We start from the raw sequence: 19966 nt of genomic DNA, 5'->3' as shown, positions 1-19966 counted from the left end.
CGATACAATCGTGTATCATCGGCATAGCAGTGAAAGTTTACCCTGTGTCTACAGACAACATCGCTCAGGGGAAGCATGTAGAGAGAAAACAAGATTGGGCCAAGAACAGAGCCCTGTGGGACACCACACTTAATTCTAGATAAGATGAGGAGTGCTCCTCAATTTAAACATATTGTAATCTATTTGAAAGATTTAAACCAAGAAAGGGGGCAAACTGAGTCCTACAAGATTCTCAAGGCTGTCAATTAAAATGTGATTGTCGATGGTGTTGAATGCTGTGCTTAGATCTAGAAGGATGAGGACAGAGGCAAGGCCTGAATCAGAAGATAATAGCACATTGTTTACCACTTTGATAAGGGCCGTTTCAGTACTGTGACCAGGACGGAAGTCTGGCTGAAATTTCTCATATATATTATGCACTGCAAGGAATGAGTATAGCAGATTTGCCACCCCTCTCTCTAATACATTTGATAAAAAGAGAAGATTAGAAATAGGCCTAAGTAGTGGATCGAAAGTAGTTTCTGTTAAGCTGTGGTTATACAACAGCAAACTTAAATGAGTCAGGAACGATGCCAGATGAAAGGGAGCTATTAATGATATTTAGAATAGTAAAATCAATCATGGAATGGGACTTAGTATGTTTTTAATGTTGTGAATCTACAATTTATTTCCAGAACCTTTTCAGTTGCTTCTTTTTAATTTACAGACTTTCAAAATCCTATCCTATATCTGTGTTAAACCTAAATTCCAATAAATCTCCAAAACGCTGAACAGAGAATAACATAAAATTGTAAATTTGAACTGAACAGTTTCCAAGTGAAAAAAACTGCAACTCTGGTTTATTATTCTGTAATATATATATATATATATATATATATATATATATATATATATATATATATATATATATCACATATTACGGTTCCACAGGATACAATCTAATTTCCTATTATAAGTCTCTATATTAATAGTTATTTCCTCATTCATTATTTATTCAAAATAAAATGCACTATTTTCTTTTGTTTTTTAACGTGGTTGCTCAATACAGAGTACCACCACTGCATTGCAACGATAAGTGTTATTAGGAAAGCATCCTGTTACTCCCCAAGGCAGGGTACTTCTATCAAATGGAGGACAAGGCTGGAATACCACATGTACTACAGCTACAGCACACTTCAAATGTGCAGGCCTTGTAATTAAAGGATTAAGATATTTGTTTTTTAAACTTTCAACAATTAAAGCTTACCATCCGCTAAGATGAGTTCCCTGCTGCTACTGCTTTGCAATTAGATATCCCTATGTCCAGCTGTTAGACCATAATGTGTGACCGCACATTCATTTCTCAAAAATGACCAGTTTTAGGTTTCACAAATGAGAGCAGCCTGCTAGAATTCTACAGCTTATTAAACCCATATATAACATGCATTTGGAGAGAAATAAAACTGTTTAAAATCTACAAGTTAGTGATTAGATAAACAAAGACTGCTATTGGAAGGAAATTAACTTTAAATAACAAGGGAGTTCATCTTGTTTGTTAACTGTCCTGGCACTTTAAGGAGCTCTGCAGACTCCTGTTTGTGCATAGATTTTGGATGTTAAGATCATTAGACAATATAATTGTAGGTGTCGTCTTACATTACATGTCTGGAAACACACACACTAAAAGGGTAGAGTGCAATGCAACTGATCGTTTCACTTGCATAAACGTCTGTATATTGAAATAACTTGAACTCAAAGACTGGTGGGAACTTGCACAGTCTTAATCTTATTTGAACCACCACTTGTCACAAGCCAGCTTGCTCTTTTAAGAGGACATTAAGACATTTCACCCCACATACATTTAGCTAATTAAGTGAAGAATAATATATTGGCAACTCAGTCACAACAGTCAGAATCCAGGTCATGGATAATCGTTCTGATGAAGAATTAGCCAGTTAGTTTGGTTCATCGTCAGAAGCAAATGTTCTTTAAGTTTCTAGCTGAACATTCTACCCAGTCTTTAATATTATTGCCCAGATGATCTGTAATTAATCATACTCACTTTCCATATGGATTACAAGTGTCGTTCAACTTGCCCAGATGTGTGAGAAGAAAAGTATTGCAGTGAAACACTGGGCTTTCTTCACAGAACTGCATTTCTGGTGTTTTGAAATACAGATCAGCTGTCCTATCAGTCGATGAGAACATTATAACAGATAGATTAATTTGTTACTAAAATATGTTGCTGTGTTTTAGTATTGGCTCTTCCGTGCTATTCTAGCACAGAGAAATAAAGATTTCTTTTTTAAGTCCAAATGTGAGCTAAGCTTGTTAGATGTGATCAGACGGAAGCCATAAGTTAAATATTCATAATAGACTCTAAGCTGCCAACATCTAAATGAAAAACAATGTTAACGCAAAAGAAGTTGATGAAGAAAACCAGAAATGGAAATTACAACGCAAGTTCCTATTTCAAATTTTTCTTTTTTAAATAAACCATTTTCTGGAAGTAGCTAATCAATCAACAGTATTTATTATTTCCTTAGGAGGTAGTTATTAGACATATTTTCACTTTTTCAAAAAGGAGTCGCGTCTTGTGTTTATGAAAACTGTTCAAATTGGATCCGTTTCTAATAGTTTCCAGACAGAACCGTTGAGGCATATTTATCAGGAGAGGGCAGGTTGGCTATGCTTTAGAAAAAAAAAGCCTGTTGGGCATCACTGCTTCTCATTTAAATGAAAGTCACTCTGGGTCAGGCTTGATGCTAATTTCCTTTGGTTTGCTATGGTCTTGGGTCTGAACCTTCGCAAGCAGGAGTCACTCAGGTGTGCAGCAATATATTCCATACTAAGCTCAGGTGGTTTTGGAGTCCAAGCCTGGCAAACATCTTTAGTATTCATGGTATCATAAAGGAATATCAAGCATGGAAATGTTTCACAGTGTAAAAATGGAAATGCAGGAGTGTCTGTGTGCATTTTGTCTAAACCCAACATGAAAATACCTATGTTGAAATCTTATACAATACAAACTGACCTCCAATACTAACCCAATGCTTGGTGTAAAATATGTTGATAGGCCCTCTAGGGAGCTTTTCATTACTTTTTGAAGTCTAGCTCTGATATTTAGGCCTGAGGGCCGGAAACATCTATACTTGTTTTTAAATGAATGTTTTTCTTTCTCCAGTTTTGTCAAACCGACTACCTTTATTTCCTGTTATGGATTAATAATGTGTGTGATTTTCCTTACTATAGGACATAGTAAAAATATCAACTTGCATACAATAACCTCTTTATAAACTGTTATTACATTAAAATATACAAGATTAAAAAAACAATGAAATGCTACTGTAGTCTTTCAAATTTAACTTCTAGTTATACCTCAAAATGAATAATGGATCCGCGTGGAGTGCAGGATGCACCCTATAGCCTAGAGGTCGCCCGTTCGAGTCCAGGCTATTCTAGAAAAATATATAAATATTGTGAACGCAGAGACAGTAGGGTTAGCGTTCGTTTATTTATTTTAGGCAAATGTTTACCATAAATTTATCAACACGGGCTAGACTCCCCACGTCTTTTTCTTTTTTTGTTTTTTCATGTGCCCGCTTTCTCCAGTTTTTTTACACTAGGATCAAAAACTCTTCCTCCTCCATCAGGTTATTTTTTCTCCCTACACTCCCTCTCCCTTCAAACATGCATAACAACATTTCTTGCCGTGTGTGCCGCCTGCATTCAGTTTGTAAACAAAGTAAGTCTGCCTCCCGCTCCATCATCAGCAGTAACAACATTTTGCCAGCGCCACGTCCACACAGAAGTGGCGAAAATACTGAAATGGCGGACATGAGGTCTTCGTCCTCGAACGCCAAAAAACAAAGACTCAGACTCCAGGTCTACATCCAGCTGTTCCAGTGGACCAGGGCAGTTTCGTCCAAAAGCAGTGAAGCAAAAAAAGTCAAAGGCATGGGATTTTCTTCTTTCTCCAGAAGGAAACACTGGCACGATGACTTGCTCTTTATGCAAACAGTCAATGATTTATCATAACAGCACAACCGTTCTGCTTGAGCACTTAAAAAGAAAGCACCCCTTCGCATTAATAAATGAAACAGAAGTTGAAACGTAAGTAATACTTTCTTATGAAAATAAAACATTTTAATTTGTGATTTATGTTCATTTATTATTATTATTTTTTTTTAAATGACCAGATGAAAGGAAGGCCAATTATGTAATTAATACATTAAGTTGTGTCAGTTCAGCTAACATTGTGTCAGTTAAAGGCCTAATATTATGAAAATATAAAATAAATTTCTTACTTATCAGGCTCCCCACTTGTGTTATGCCTCGTTACTTTGAAATGTTTATATAATTATCCTGTGCGTCCATCTCAAAACGCTTCTTGACTCGCCTCTTTCAAGCTGCTGCTCCTGCTCTACTTCCCTTCATCTCCTCCCTTCTCAACACTGCTTTCCTTTCTGGTCTCTTTCCCTCTGCCTTCAAACAAGCCTCTATCACTCCCCTCAAAAAACCTACCCTCGACCCCACCTCCCTCCAGAGCTACCGTCCTGTCTCCCTCCTACCCTTCCTCTCCAAAACCCTCGAGCGGGCAGTACATCGCCAGCTCTCTGCTTTCCTGTCTAACCACTCTCTGCTCAACCCTCTCCAATCTGGCTTCTGCTCTGCTCACTCCACTGAAACCGCCCTCCTGTCTGTCACCAACTCACGAAACTCTGCCCGAGCTGCCTCTCTCTCCTCTGTCCTAATTCTCCTCGACCTCTCTGCTGCCTCTGATACTGTCGATCACTCTATTCTACTATCCTCTCTCGCTGACCTGGGAATCTCTGGCACTGCTCTGGCCTGGTTCTCCTCCTTCCTTTCCAACCGCACTTACCAGGTAACCTTGCGTGGAGCAACCTCCACACCTCGCCCTCTCTCAACAGGAGTCCCCCAAGGGTCAGTCTTGGGTCCTCTCCTGTTCTCTGGGCCCCCTCATCGCATCCTATGGTTTCTCATACCATTTCTATGCTGATGATGCTCAGATTTTCCTCTCCTTCCCCACCTCTGACTCCACCATCCCCTCCCGTATCTCTACCTGTCTGTCTGCTATCTCCTCCTGGATGCACTTGCATCACCTCAAACTCAACCTCTCTAAATCTGACCTCCTCTTCTTTCCCTCCTCCTCTGATCTCTCTATCTCTGTTCCTCTGGAATCTACCACACTCTCTCCCTCCTCCTCAGCTAAGAATCTCGGAGTCACCCTGGACCCCTGCCTCTTATTCCCAGCACATTTCCACTCTGGCATGCACTTGCCGATTCTTCCTGAGCAACATACGAAGAATCCGACCCTTCCTCACTAACTACGTCACCCAGCTCCTGGTCCAGGCCCTGGTACTCTCCCACCTAGACTACTGCAACTCCCTCTGGCTGGCCTCCCTGCGTCCGCCACCCGTCCGATCCAGCTCATCCAGAACTCCGCTGCTCGCCTGGTGTTCTCTCTGCCTCGCTTCTCCCATGCAACTCCACTGCTCCGCTCACTCCACTGGCTCCCGATCAATGCTCGCATCCAGTTCAAGACTCTTGAACTAGCCTACAGATGCCTTGACCAGACTGCACCCAGCTACCTCCAGACCCTCATCTCTCCCTACACCCCCACTCGACCTCTCCACTCCGCCTGCACTAGAAGACTGGCTCTACCTCCTCTACGCTCCCCTGCCTCCAGAGCCCGCTCCTTCTCCACCCTCGCCCCTCAGTGGTGGAATGACCTTCCTACAGATGTCAGGACTGCCCAGTCCCTGACCACCTTCCGGCGCCTCCTCAAGACTCACCTCTTCAGACAGCACCTGTAGAACTCCTCTTTTTCCCCCCTGGACACTTATCACTCTTCCTTAAATGCGCTTTACTTGCTCTTAGCTGCCCCCTATTTTACTGCATTTAATCGTGTACTTTAGAGTACTGTAATCTGTCAAGTGTTATTTAATCTGTAGTATTTTGTATTTAATTATATCCTGATGTAACTATCACTGACACTGTTATCTGCTCCGTTATTGAATCGTATTTTGTCATATACTTGTACTTGCTAGAACCAAAGTCATTGTATTTTTATCTTGCTCTTAATTGTATTATTACTTGTACTGTGATTCTTGAAATGTATTTTTGTTCACGACTGTAAGTCGCCCTGGATAAGGGTGTCTGCTAAGAAATAAATAACATAACGTGTAAAACATTAAGTAAAAAGATTTTGGTATTTTATAAACTATGTTTCTCCTTTTGTTTATATTGCAGCTCTTCTACAAAAGCAAAACAGAGGAGACTTGATGCCTTTATTTCCTGTAAGCCTTCTTGCAGTGTTGAACGTGCTAAAGCAGTGAATAACAGCATTGTGAATATGATCATGAAAGACCATTGTCCAATATCTATAGTGGAGGGTGAAGGATTCTAAACATTTCATGAGCTTTTGGAGCCTGGATACCAGCTGCGTTCAAGAACATTTTTTACCCAAATGATTGAGAAGAAGTACATTGGCACTATGGAAAACATTAAAGCGAAGCTGAAAACTGCCTTAACCTCTGACATCTGGACCAGCCTAGCAATTGAGGCATACATGTCAGTAACAGCCCATTTCATCACTAAAGACTGGCAATTCAAAACCATAAATCTTGCCACAAACCCTCTTGCAGAAAGACACACAGGTGAAAACATTGTGACCTGGATTGAAGAAGTGCTTAACAAATTTGAATTAGAAGCATCTTGTATTTCTGCATTAGTTTATGACAATGGTGCCAACATGGTAGCTGCTGCCAGAAAACTGAAGGACAAGTTCAGCTGGGCAAACATTAGCTGTGCAGGGCACACAATCCAATTAGTAGTGAACAATGCTCTGAAAGTTACAACTATTGACCACACTGTGGGAGCAGCAAGATGTTTGGTGGAACATTTTCACAGAAGTGAGGCGGCATCCAGTGCTCTGAAAAACAAGCAGCAGCAGATGAGTGTGCCACAACATTACCTAAAACAAGATGTTTCCACGCGATGGAACAGCACACTACACATGGTCACACGACTGCTAGAGCAAAGATGGCCAGTGACTGCTGTCCTTTCTGATTCATCGATGACTGCAAAACGTCAGCATTACCTGGACCTGCAGTCATGCCAGTGGTCTGTACTTGAAGAAATTAAACAGCTACTAGAGCATTTTGAGGCTGCAACCACCTTCCTCTGTGGGGAGAAGTATGTATCACTGTCAACTGTACCTTCACTCATTAATGCATTACACTATGTAACACAATTTTTGTTCCTGGTTAGTAAGTGTTATTTCCTAATTGCTTATGCCTCAAAAGTATAGAAAATGGCTATTATTCCACACAAACTTTGCTTTTGTGACCAGGACAGTGATATTTTGAAATTTACCTATTTCCAGTGAGAAAATGGGCGAATTTGTGTCTTTTCGTTCACATAAAGTCAGAAAAAAACAACATATGAATCCAAATTAACATGTATTTATACTAAAGTAATACAAAAATGACTACAAAAGATTTAGAAGTGAGTAGTTTTTCAAGATTTACGATTATACTGTAAATCACTTTCACGAATCAGCCCCCAAATGTAGTCTCCCATCATGTTCTCGTTATACTGTCCTTGGTAGCGGCGTTCAAAGTCCAGTATATCCTGGTGGAAGCGCTCGCCTTGCTCTTCCGAGTACGCTCCCATGTTCTCCTTGAATTTATCAAGATGAGCATCAAGGATATGGACTTTGAGGGACATCCTACAGCCCATTGTACCGTAGTTCTTCACCAGAGTCTCAACCAGCTCCACATAGTTTTCGGCCTTGTGATTGCCCAGGAAGCCCCGAACCACTGCGACAAAGCTGTTCCAAGCCGCTTTCTCCTTACTAGTGAGCTTCTTGGGGAATTCATTGCACTCCAGGATCTTCTTTATCTGTGGACTGACGAAGACATCGGCTTTGACCTTTGCCTCAGACAGCTTAGGGAAGAAGTCTTGAAGGTACTTGAAGGCTGCCGACTCCTTACCTAGAGCTCTGACAAATTGTTTCATAAGGCCCAATTTGATGTGCAGTGGTGGCATCAGCACCTTCCGGTGGTCCAGCAGTGGCTCCCACTTGACGTTGTTCCTCCCCACAGAGAACTCGGTCCGCTGTGGCCAGTCCCGCCTGTGGTAGTGCGCCTTGGTGTCCCTGCTGTCCCAAAGGCAAAGATAGCAGGGAAACTTGGTAAAACCGCCTTGGAGACCCATCAGGAATGCCACCATTTTGAAGTCTCAAAATGCGTCTGCTGGATGCTTGCAGCCTCTTGATGCCATCTCAGAAAAATGCAGATATGTATCCACTTAGGCAGCTGGAACTAAACTGAACTGGTGGGCTTAAGGCCCCTGTATTTATACTACTATTTATATTACTGGAAAGTTCTAGAAGTTACTCCAAGTTTACTCAGCACTGAATCTATCTGGAATGTTCTGGAAAATAGGTAAATTTAAAAATATCACTGTCCTGGTCACAAAAGCAAAGTTTGTGGGGAATAATAGTCATTTTCTATACTTTTGAGGCATAAGCAATTAGGAAATAACACTTACTACCCAGGAACCAAAAAAAAATTGTTACACAGTGTTATTTTGTAGTCTCTTTGATTATATGATTTTTTTTTATTATGTCTCAATCCTAAAATTCTAGGTGATGGAAAACTTTTGGCCACAGCTGTACATGATTCAAAGCTTTATTGGAGACACCTGCTGTACTTGACATTAATATCTCTTTCTGGCCATGTTATAGGATATGTGTTATCAAGGTGGTTGGCTATACAATCGTTGGTGCAGAAATTCTGATATTTTGCTATGCTTTATATTAAGTTTGGTATTGTTGTAAGATTCAATAGTCACCTCGTGGGTACTCCAGTCATACTTTTTGTTGATACTGCAAAGTCAATACCATAAAGGATAAATAGCCGTTCAAATAAATTCACATTAATTGTCATAACATAATAATAAAAAAGACAACAACATATACTGATAACTGCCATACACTGAAAACATCATCTGCTTTTGAAGTATCCAGAAAAGTTATCTGTATCTATGAAACTAGCAGCTGTTGTAGCCACTTCAGGATTTGCAACGCACCACAGGTGTCCCTGAGAACCTAAGAAGAAACAGTTCAATGAACCTCTGTGTCTCTGTTGCATGGCAGACTACCCAATTACAGAGAAAGCATAAATAGGACATCGTGAAAATTTAAAAAAAGAAGCTCTACATGTTATCTGATGATTAGAGTGACACCTGGACCTCTATAAGTGTAACCAAGCCCATGAAAGTGGAACAGTGATTCACCATCTGGTTCCTCCCTTGCTAATGTTAGGTCAGCTCCAGCAACAAAGGTTTCACCACAGCAATGCTTTTTATGTCAATTCTGAATAGCTGTGAAATATAGCTTTTGTTGTGGCTTACAAGTTCTAATGTTAAAACAACCACTTGTATTCTTACAGACAAACAGTGGTTCTGCTTCAGTGATTGTAGTGACACCAAATATATAGTATGTGACCCATCATTACAAAATCAGTCAGATGTCACTAATTCTCACTAAAAATACAGCCCACAAAACATGCACAGGCGTAACTATAGGGGATCAAGAGGGTCTGACGAACCTCCCTTTCCAATTCTGTTTTTTCCCTGTAATATGTAATTGGTGAGTATCTCACATCAGCTGTGTAGAGATGGTTATGAAACTGCATCCCTGTGTTTGCTGTGTTGCATGCACGTGCTCTGTATATAGTAAACATGGTTGACTCTTATGTTGGCATCAGATTCCGAATCTCTATCAAGGATTTGTTGTAACTGGGGAAGATGACAGTAGTGGAATTTGTGAGAGGGCATTTGTGTAATATCGCTGGTTACATATGGGGGAAAATATATTATTTAAAATATTGTATCTGTAGTGTGTGCAGCTGCTTCTGTCCTTAATATCTACAAAGATAGTTAAAGCTTCTATCATAAAAGGTGTTAAATGCAAATGTCCCTAATATACAGTCTGAATTTAAGACATTCTTAATATACTGAGTTCCGATTATTGCTTCCAGTGATTCTTAATGAGTTCTACCGACAAAGTAGTTGAGTTGTTTATTTTCTTTCTATCTAAGATGTCTTAATAACAACTGAGAAGTTCAATACAGTTCAATTACAGTTCCTAGTTTATGACACCATACACAAATCAGAATCTCATGGACTTTATCTACATACTGTGTATCTTTGTATTTTTGTACCAGTTCAATCATAATTAGCAATAAAAATGTTGTGAATGACTGAAACATTTAAGACAAAACATGATTGCCACTACTTGCATCCTAAGTTAATTGTTAGTAAAAACGATTATATTAGTGTTGCAGCATGAATACTTAATTAGCGTAATGTTGTGTCTAAGAGCAAGTAATACCAAATACAGCATTTTGTGGTATTTCTATACTAAGCCCACCAGGAGCACACAGTTGCAGGGAGGAAGGATGATGGTTACATTCTGGTGTACTTGACATGCTCAGAGTTTAAACATCATTTTTAGAGATCTATAGAAGCCTCAGAGGTGTTTTAAAAATCTGAATTTTAAAAAGTCGCCAAGATGTGATAACTAAAACAGATAATGACACAAAGTGTATAAAAAACAATAATTCATTAGTTAAGATGTATTTCATAACCATGCCACATTGCCCTGAAACTGTAAATTAAAATAAGAAAAATCACTTTTAGGGTTTTAAGGAAAAGAAAAAAAAAAATCCAGCTTATGTATCTGTATTTGCCAAATAATTTGTATAATGTATTGCATATTGTAAAACATTCCAGAGTAAGCTTCTGAACCAAATTTTAATCAAGTTTTTGCATTCCTAATGCATTCTTTCATAAATTCTTTGTCATTTCCTGGATTTATACAAGTATTTGTTTAGCAAAATAAGTCTTGATTCAGTGTAGGTTATTTGAAATTCCTTTTCCATCAATACACAGTGGACACCTTCTTTACAGTCAATTGTATTACATACCAGACACTCTAATAGACAGACTGCACCACTACCAAAAAAGTGTCACCGTATGGCCTAGAGACTAATGTTCAATTTAGAGACTCCAACACCATGAACAACATAAACAATGTTCTCCCAAGCGCATGGCTTTTTAGATTAAAAAAAGCTAAAAACCTAAGCCACTTTAAAGATCACAACTCTCAATGTTGCTCCATTTGTTTTACAACGACTCTTACAAAGTATTATAGAAATCAGCTTTATAAAAACATATGGATAGTTAATAGTGGGACCAAAGACAAATTGCTCTACAAGTAGACTTGTTCAATAATGTGTTCTCCATTTAGAATCATAGCAACAGCAGTTTCGCATTCAACAGTCAAGCTGCCATTAAATAATGTCTGGAAATGTATTTAGTTACAGTGCCCAACTTTGCCAAGCTCTGGTTTTATAACATCTGTAACTGCATTAACTGTAAACATAAGGGTCAGCATCAGTTTAAATGGTGTGCATTTGACAAAAATATGACTCTGATGCTGAGGTAAAACTACAGTATAAAAAAGTCAAGAAGACCAAAATATTAGGGTTAGCTCCAGAAGCAGCTTCCAGAATAGTTAGGTCAGAATATACTGAAAACAGAAGACCTTACAGATAAAATTGTCTACACAATGCCTAGTTTAAGTCTGAAAAATTGGAACCTAGAAGAAGAAGAAGAAGAAGAATCTTACCCTTTGTACAGTGCCTCATGGCCATTCTGCACCTTCTGGACTCTGCAATAGTGGGGCAAGGCATTGTGTCTTTGGGTGGCTTTTTTACAATGTGGCGAGTTCTGGTCTCCAGACCCCATTTATAGCCACACGTTTTGTTTCTCCTGCTGCAGGTTCCCCATTCACTCCATGGGCCAACCTCACAACCCTCTGTTGAAACACAACATAGTATGTAAACTATCTTGGCATAATGCTAAGGAAAAAGCTTAACTCTTCTGCTAGTAGCTTTTTAAAAAAAAATCACATATATTAATGTTTTAAGTGCATGATACATATTTAGATACTATATAGTGCACATACATTTAGTCCCTTCAGATCTGTAGACTTGTGTTGACTTTTTAAGTGCTGGAAACAGCAAAATAATAATAATAATAATAATAATAATAATAATATAATAAACGTCTCAGTTTGAATAGTTATTAATGTTAAATGCGCTTCATGCTGTGGGATTCTTTGCAACATCTATTGATCATATTCCGCTGTTGTTGTTGTTGTTGTTTTAACATGTCATCCAGGCATCCAGCAAAGCAGCATTGTGTGGAATTTCTTTACCAAATCAGGAGAATACAGAATTTGCAAACTCTGCCAAGGAAATATTTCATTCAAAGGAGGAAGCACTACCAGACGTACTTAATGTGCTCCACAAATAGTTTTTATTTAACCCAAAACAAAATAAGTAAATGTTTCGTAAGTGTGTGAGTAATGTTTTTCTCATACTGATTTAATTTTGTACTTTTCACCTTTTTGGAGTGCATGCTTTTTCTTTGTTAATCTACTTCATTAAAATAAAAAAGTGTACGGTTTTCAGTCTGTTTTCTGGGGAACACTGCTCACAAAATTGTATTTATTTGTTTACTTATTTTTAAATAAAGGCTACTTATTTTATCTTTTTGGTAAGAAACTACATCTAGGTAATAACTAGATAAAGCATTCCGTATTGGAAGCCATGCGGTTACTATTAATGGATCACAGATTTATCACTGACATAAACCAACAGGATGTTGTTATGTTGTTTTCTTTCCAATTTCTCTTTCCTGAGAAGAATATTCACAGCAGTTATTACTATTGAGGTGTACTTGCTGCTGTGCATCATTGTTTTCTGTAAAAAAATGTATTTATTTAAACATTGTCTTTATTACACTGGCCAGAGACCCACGCTTACAACTACATTGTCATATTTTCTACATTTTCTTTAAATTTTTTAAAGTTAATAATCCATACATGGGTAGACATATACAGACGTGCTCAAATTTGTTGGTACCCCTCCACAAAAAACGAAGAATGCACAATTTCCTCTGAAATAACTTGAAACTGACTAAAGTAATTGGCATCCACCATTGTTTATTCCATATTTAATAGAAATCAGACTTTGCATTTGATTTTTTATTCAACATAATATTGTAAATAATAAAACAAATGAAAATGGCATGGACAAAAATGATGGGACCGCTAACCTAATATTTTGTTGCACAACCTTTAGAGGCAATCACTGCAATCAAACGTTTTCTGTAGCTCTCAATGAGACTTCTGCACCTGTTAACAGGTAGTTTGGCCCACTCTTCCTGAGCAAACTGTTCCAGCTGTCTCAGGTTTGATGGGTGCCTTATCCAGACTGCAAGTTTCAGCTCTTTCCATAGATGTTCGATAGGATTCAGATCAGGACTCATAGAAGGCCACTTCAGAATAGTCCAATGTTTTGTTCTTATCCATTCTTGGGTGCTTTTAGCTGTGTGTTTGGGTCATTATCCTGTTGGAGGACCCATGACCTGCGACTGAGACAGAGCTTTCTGACACTGGGCAATACGTTTCGCTCCAGAATGCCTTGATAGTCTTGAGATTTCATTGTGCCCTGCACAGATTCAAGGCACCCTGTGCCAGGCGCAGCAAAGCAGCCCCAAAACATAACCGAGTCTCCTCCATGTTTCACTGTAGGTATGGTGTTCTTTTCTTTGAAAGCTTCATTTTTTCATCTGTGAACATAGAGCTGATGTGACTTGCCAAAAAGCTCCAGTTTTGACTCATCTGTCCAAAGAACATTCTCCCAGAAGGATTGTGGCTTGTCAATATGCATTTTAGCAAATTCCAGTCTGGCTTTTTTATGTTTTTCTGTCAAAAGTTTTTCTTCTTCCATGGAGCCCACTTTCGCTCAAAAAGCGACGGATGGTGCGATCAGAAACTGACGTACCTTCACCTTGGAGTTCAGCTTGTATCTCTTTGGCAGTTATCCTTGGTTCTTTTTCAACCATTTGCACTATCCTTCTGTTCAATCTGGGGTCGATTTTCCTCTTGCGGCCGCGCCCAGGGAGGTTGGCTACAGTTCCATGGACCTTAAACTTCTTAATAATATTTGCAACTGTTGTCACAGGAACATCAAGCTGCTTGGAGGTGGTCTTGTAACCTTTACCTTGCTTGTCTATTATTTTCTTTCTGATCTCCTCAGACAACTCTCTCCTTTGCTTTCTCTGGTCCAAGTTCAGTGTGGTGCACACCATGATACCAAACAGCACAGTGACTACTTTTCTCCATTTAAATAGGCTGAATGACTGATTACAAGATTGGAGACATGTGTGATACTAATTAAAGAAACTAATTAGTTTGAAATATCACTATAATCCAATTATTTATTATCTTTTCTAAGGGGTACCAACAAATGTGTCCAGGCCATTTTAGAATATCTTTGTAGAATAAGCAATAATTCATCTCTTTTCACAGCTTCTTTGCTTTATTCTATGACATACCAAAGGCATGCAAGTATACATGATAAAATAGCTTTTAATTTCATCACTTTTCAGGAGGAATGAAGCATTATTTCAATGAGCTGTAAGGGTACCAACAAATTTTAGCACGTCTGTATGTGGTACAGCCAGTGAAATAACAGTAGATGAAAAGCATAGTATTGTGAACCAGCACTTATTGTATTATTGGTTACATGTTGATGTATGTAATGTACTGTGGGGGTAGATATGATTCTGGAGGTCTATTGAGGCCACAGGGATTCTTTAAACCTCTTACAAAGTGGATGTAAATGGCAAGGAGAATGAATGGACTTTTCCTACCCATACCAGTTGTTCTTTAAGATGCAAATAGCCTAAGGCAAATGATACACACTTTCGAATGGACTATCTATATCAATGTTTTAATTGTACAGCTCTACAAAGGATATGTCTTAAATTGATGCATGCTATTGTTTAATACAACACACCTCAATTAGACTGTGGAGACCTTTATTTACACTGAGCTTAGTATCTGAATTCACATTACTATTAGGTTTCTGCTTCTCCCATTCAAAAACATACAATTGTGTTAAAAAAACAGACTTAGTTGAATGCCTTACCCATACATTCCATGCTTTCCGAAGGTGAAAACCCTTCTGGACATTCATCAAAGCAGTGGCCTTTGTGTAAGTAAAAGCCAGATTTGCACTTTGTACAAAAGTCTTTACTAAAACAAGAGTCACAGTTGTCTATTCTGCATCCTGTAAACAAAAAAGAGGGACACATTAGCAAGATAACAATGTACCCCTATATGACTCATGCTAGATGGTAAAAGTGGTAAATAGCTTATTTGATATTTAACTCAGTTCTTTCCCCTAACCATAATGTTTTGACTGAAATTAGTTATTTTTTGTAAAAACATACCACAAAATTATGTTGTCAAGCTGTGCTAGTAGACCACAAGGGTTACAAACTGTTTTGTCGTTATCCAAGTTAGATGATGGGTATAGTGTTCACATTGTACTGGACTGTAAAACACTATTCGGTTTTGTTTCAAACTGTAGGCCTCCTGTTGAGATTCAGAATTTGGGAGAAACAGGAAAATCAATTTCCACCAAATTTTCTCAGCACTGATGCAATACAGATAACTTCACCTCCAGACCTACAGCTTTCACACTACTTTTCTAAAAAACACGATCACTCATTTGGACATCATAAATTTATTTCTGCCCTCTGCCCTACTAGAACAACTTGCAAATGAAAAGAAGAATTTATGACAGATTTTCCCTACAAAATGAACCCCTACCTCATCTGATTTTTCTTTTACTCTCATTTCTATTTCCATTTCTTTATTTTAATTTAGTTAGTGGAAAATCCCCCAACCTTTCCACCTTCCCTACCCCACTACTGAATAGACTAGTCATAATGTCAGTATGGTTTACACAGAGACCTTACAGGAAGAAGCTACCCCTTCCTATTAGTACATCACTTCCATTAGTTTTTTATCCTTTTGATTAAGTGTTTTGATATATGATCATGATTATGTTTACTCACGGTTGCAGAATCCTATTTTACTGCAGTATACTTGAAAAATCGTCTTGTGAGAGTGCCTAGTTTAACTGTCGTGTGGTGTTACATGTAATGGCCTTTGAATTAAAATGACATTACAGTACAGTATTTTACTGTCAGGACTACCACTGCATTTAAGCATCTATGGCTTACTTATTTTCAGTTGCGATGCAAATCTCACAGTTTTTCACTAAGAGGAGATGCAAAGCTCTGCAATCCCCTCCCCTCCTCCCTCCGCCTCACCGCCGCACTGCAACCCCCCTCCCTCTACATGCATGTCACACAATAACACTGCTGTACTCAGTATGTATTCAATGAATGTCTATTCACTTTATTGAAACAAATTTTGACTTTCAGAGAACACAAAAAGCACTCACTGTATAATTACAAACAATGCAGTGTTTCCTGTTTCACTGCACAATCCACGCTGTGTATGTGCCTAATCACGCGAGATGTGATCACATTTTTTGTGCTGTTTTGAAAACTTTATAATGAAGGTGAATGCCCAGCCAGTTTTGTTTTGTTTTGTTTGAACATTTGTTTTGGCCCTCATGCCGTGTTTATTTGTTCCTATATTTTGTTTGTTTTTTGTTTAATAAAGTGTTTCACTGCAGCATCTGTCTCTGAGTCCCTGAGATAATGCCACTGGGGACTCAGAGCAGGACTGCAGTTTTTTAAAAAAACTGGGATCTGCTGGAACCCAGACGCATCCCAAACCCAGTGAGATGGTGGACTGGAGGACCTCCTTGGTGGCCTCGAGGACCAAGGTTGGTGCCTTGCATGCGGGGAGTTCGGGCACAAAGTGGTATGCTGCCCCGTCCAAGAGGAATAGGAGCTGCCTGCCCCAAAACCAAAGAAGGGGAGGAGAGGCCGTTCCTGGAGGCAAGGAAAGGACCCATCTCCAGTGCCAGAAAGGGAGGTGCTGCCTGCCCGAGTGCCAGAGAGGGAGGTGCTATCTGTCCGAGTGCCAGAGAAGGAGCCCCTGTCATCCCAAGGGTCAAAGGGGGAGGAGCCTGTGCCGTCTCCAGTACCAAAGAGAGAGGAGCCTGTGCCATCTCTAGTGCAAAAGGGGGAGCAGCCTCTGTCGTCTGCAGAGCTGGAAAGAGGAGGAGCTGTTGCCTTCTACAGTGCAAAAGGGGGAAGATCTGCTGCCGTCTGCAGAGCTGGAAGGGGGGGAGCCTCTGCCGTCTCCAGTGCAAAAGGGAGAGGAGCTGCTGCTGTCTCCACAGCCGGAAGGGGAGGAGCTGTTGCCATCTCCAGTGTCAAAGGGGGAGGAGCTGCTACCATCTTCTGAGCTGGAAGGGGAGGGGCTTCCCCGGCTTCTGAGTCAGCAGGGCAACCACTGGGCCAACCTCATCTTGGGCCATGACGCTATCCTGTCACAGTTTCATTTTGAATTATTAATTTTGAACCTTAAATATGCAGAATAATACTAACAGTTACAACAACACTAAATAGAAAAAAATATATATATTTAATTTAAGGTTGTGACTGCATTCACACTGGGTCTGTTTCAAACGGACTCGGTCTGGTTCGTTTCGTTTGAAACGATGTATCAATTTGCTTGCTGTTCAAACTTATCTGTGAGCAAAGGGACCAAGTTCGTTTGGATGTGAGCTAAAGCTCTTTATTTTTGGTCCTTTTCAATTTTTTTTTCAGGACCGAGTTCGTTTTTAAAAGCAATTAGAAAGAGCAGCACGTCACAGTTTATCATTCTATTAAGTAATAAAGTGGAATAATTGTATGCCTTTGTCTTATGTAAGTGTTCAATTCAGGCCACTAAGATTTCAATTTACAAAAGCTCCCTTATTTTGAAAACTCCATGTTGACAGGTATGCTGAACCCCCTTTCGCAGTCAGTATTGCTTCTTGCAAGAGTATCCAATGCAAGTTCTTTTAGTTTTTTAGGAAAGCTTCTTCCTGCACTGAATGTAGCTGAATGTCACCGACCCTGTGAAGGTTACCATTCACATTGTCGGTGCCGCATCACTTCCGTTTAGCCAACCAGCGGCTGGGGTGAAAATAATGGGTGTTCTTACATTATAGCCTCTGGGAGTTTTGCTGAGGCACTGCTAATTCATAATAATATGCTTATTCTAGCGGCAAGAATTTTTTTTCGCTATGACATAATGTACAATTACATGGAGAACCTATTTCATGTTGGAAAAGAACAATATGCAGCCAAATTATCGCCTGCAAACAAGCTCCCAGCCGATGTGTGGATCAACAATCCTACTCTATGACCCGACGTGCAGTTTCCAGATATCTTCATCTACCTCATCGAGACCAGGTGTGTTCACAGTTTTTATAGTAGATTATATTATATTGTACGATAAATCCTGTAAGTAGCCTTGGATAAAGGCGCCTGCTAAAGAGTACAGGACCCCCCCCCCCCCATATATTCATCCTGTAAAGATGTAAAGGATGTATTATTATTATTATTATTATTATTATTATTATTATTATTATTATTATTATTATTATTGCAGACATTTGTCAGTAATAAAGTCAGTCCATCAGTGCATCTCTGCACACGTAAATTATGATGATGATTATGAAAATGTGATCTCAGCAACAGTACAGATAATAATAATAATAATAATAATAATAATAATAATAATAATAATAATAATAATAATAATAATAATAATAATAGTTAAATTATTGCTTGTTTTTGTTTAAATGTGCATCAGATGCATGGAAAATTTATGTAAACTTGCCGTGAAAGGCCTACTTAATAATACCTAGTCTAGTTCATACTAGCAAAAGAATGAGTCATCCTATGTTTCCTAGGTAATAAATTATAGCGATAGTGCCAATAGGTATGTATCCTAGGTCCATATAAACTATTATTTTTTATAATAAAAATCCTGGATTCTGCAAATGGCTGCCATTTGGACCCGTCTCTCCTGAGCTTCTTTAAGGCATTTATTCACTTTTTCTTTTGAAGTTTGTCCTTTGGAAAATTGTGAAATAAAGGCTTATTTCCCTTCATCAGATTGTGGTTAGTACAACCAACTGCTTCACATTGTTTTGGCATTTTATTGCACAAATACGCTGAACACAGCACGGTTTCCCATTGTAAACATAGCAATAATATGGCGAGTTTTCACCCCAGCCTCGGTTTAGAGTGCAAAGTTCCCGGATGTCCGACAATCACCAACTCTGACATCATAAGTCACATGAACAGGACCTGAGTGACTGCGAGTTCTTTTGTTTAAACATCAATAACAATTAGTAACCGGACAACAAAGAAGAAGCCGGGAGGCAGGAAAGGACTTAAAATACAACAAAAAAAATGATGTAGTCTAAACAAAATATAATATTATCTTGACAAAATCTTTTTCCTGTACGCTGTACCAGCAACAAATGTGTTACCAGTACGCAGTACCGGGTCATACCAGCTTACTTTTACCTCTGACAATAAGCAAAAACATAAAACAGTTTTAATTTAGTGCAGCACTGAAAACTATTTTTCTAAATACTAATTAGTCTAGCTTTTCTGTCAGGTAGAATACCAGTGTTTTGTGATGGGTTGAGTCAATGGTTTAATAAAGGTATGCAAAAAAAAAATACCCTCAATTAATGAAAATAAAACTGCATTGCAATGGCAATCATTTTAATACATAAATCTGCTACATCAAATCTGTCATAATAACAATAGAGAAGCTTTTATTCCATGGTAAGGATAAGACTTCCCCTTATAAAAGTTCTCCATAATGAAAGCATGGTAAAGCATTGTAAAGCCCAGAGAGGTATAGTAAAGAATATTAATAAACATAGTAAACTATGGTAAATGCATAGTATAAACATGGGGAACCTGCAAAAATACTGTGGTAAACCTGAATTCTTGCTTAATTGTTATCAATATTACAGACACTGTAATCAGTGACCCAGTGCTTTATTCACTCAGAACATGAGGAAGATGCAGGCACTATGAGGGT

At 38.8% G+C, this 19966-nt stretch overlaps 1 protein-coding gene across 2 annotated transcripts in view; it reads right to left on the bottom strand.

Annotated features, from left to right (window-relative positions):
- LOC117400667 (R-spondin-2-like) overlaps positions 1–19966 on the bottom strand; it is a 73501-nt gene that overhangs the window by 13323 nt on the left and 40212 nt on the right. For both annotated transcript variants that reach the window (XM_034000933.3, XM_034000934.3), the window contains exons 4-5: positions 15075–15215; positions 11702–11890 (exon numbers count right to left, since the gene is read on the bottom strand). In XM_034000933.3, the coding sequence (XP_033856824.1) occupies positions 11702–11890; positions 15075–15215 (330 nt within the window). The remainder of the gene's footprint in view (positions 1–11701; positions 11891–15074; positions 15216–19966) is intronic.

This window comes from Acipenser ruthenus, chromosome 4 (assembly GCF_902713425.1).
Source record: "Acipenser ruthenus chromosome 4, fAciRut3.2 maternal haplotype, whole genome shotgun sequence".
Lineage (NCBI taxonomy): Eukaryota > Metazoa > Chordata > Actinopteri > Acipenseriformes > Acipenseridae > Acipenser > Acipenser ruthenus.
This window is presented reverse-complemented; position numbering and strand designations above follow the sequence as displayed.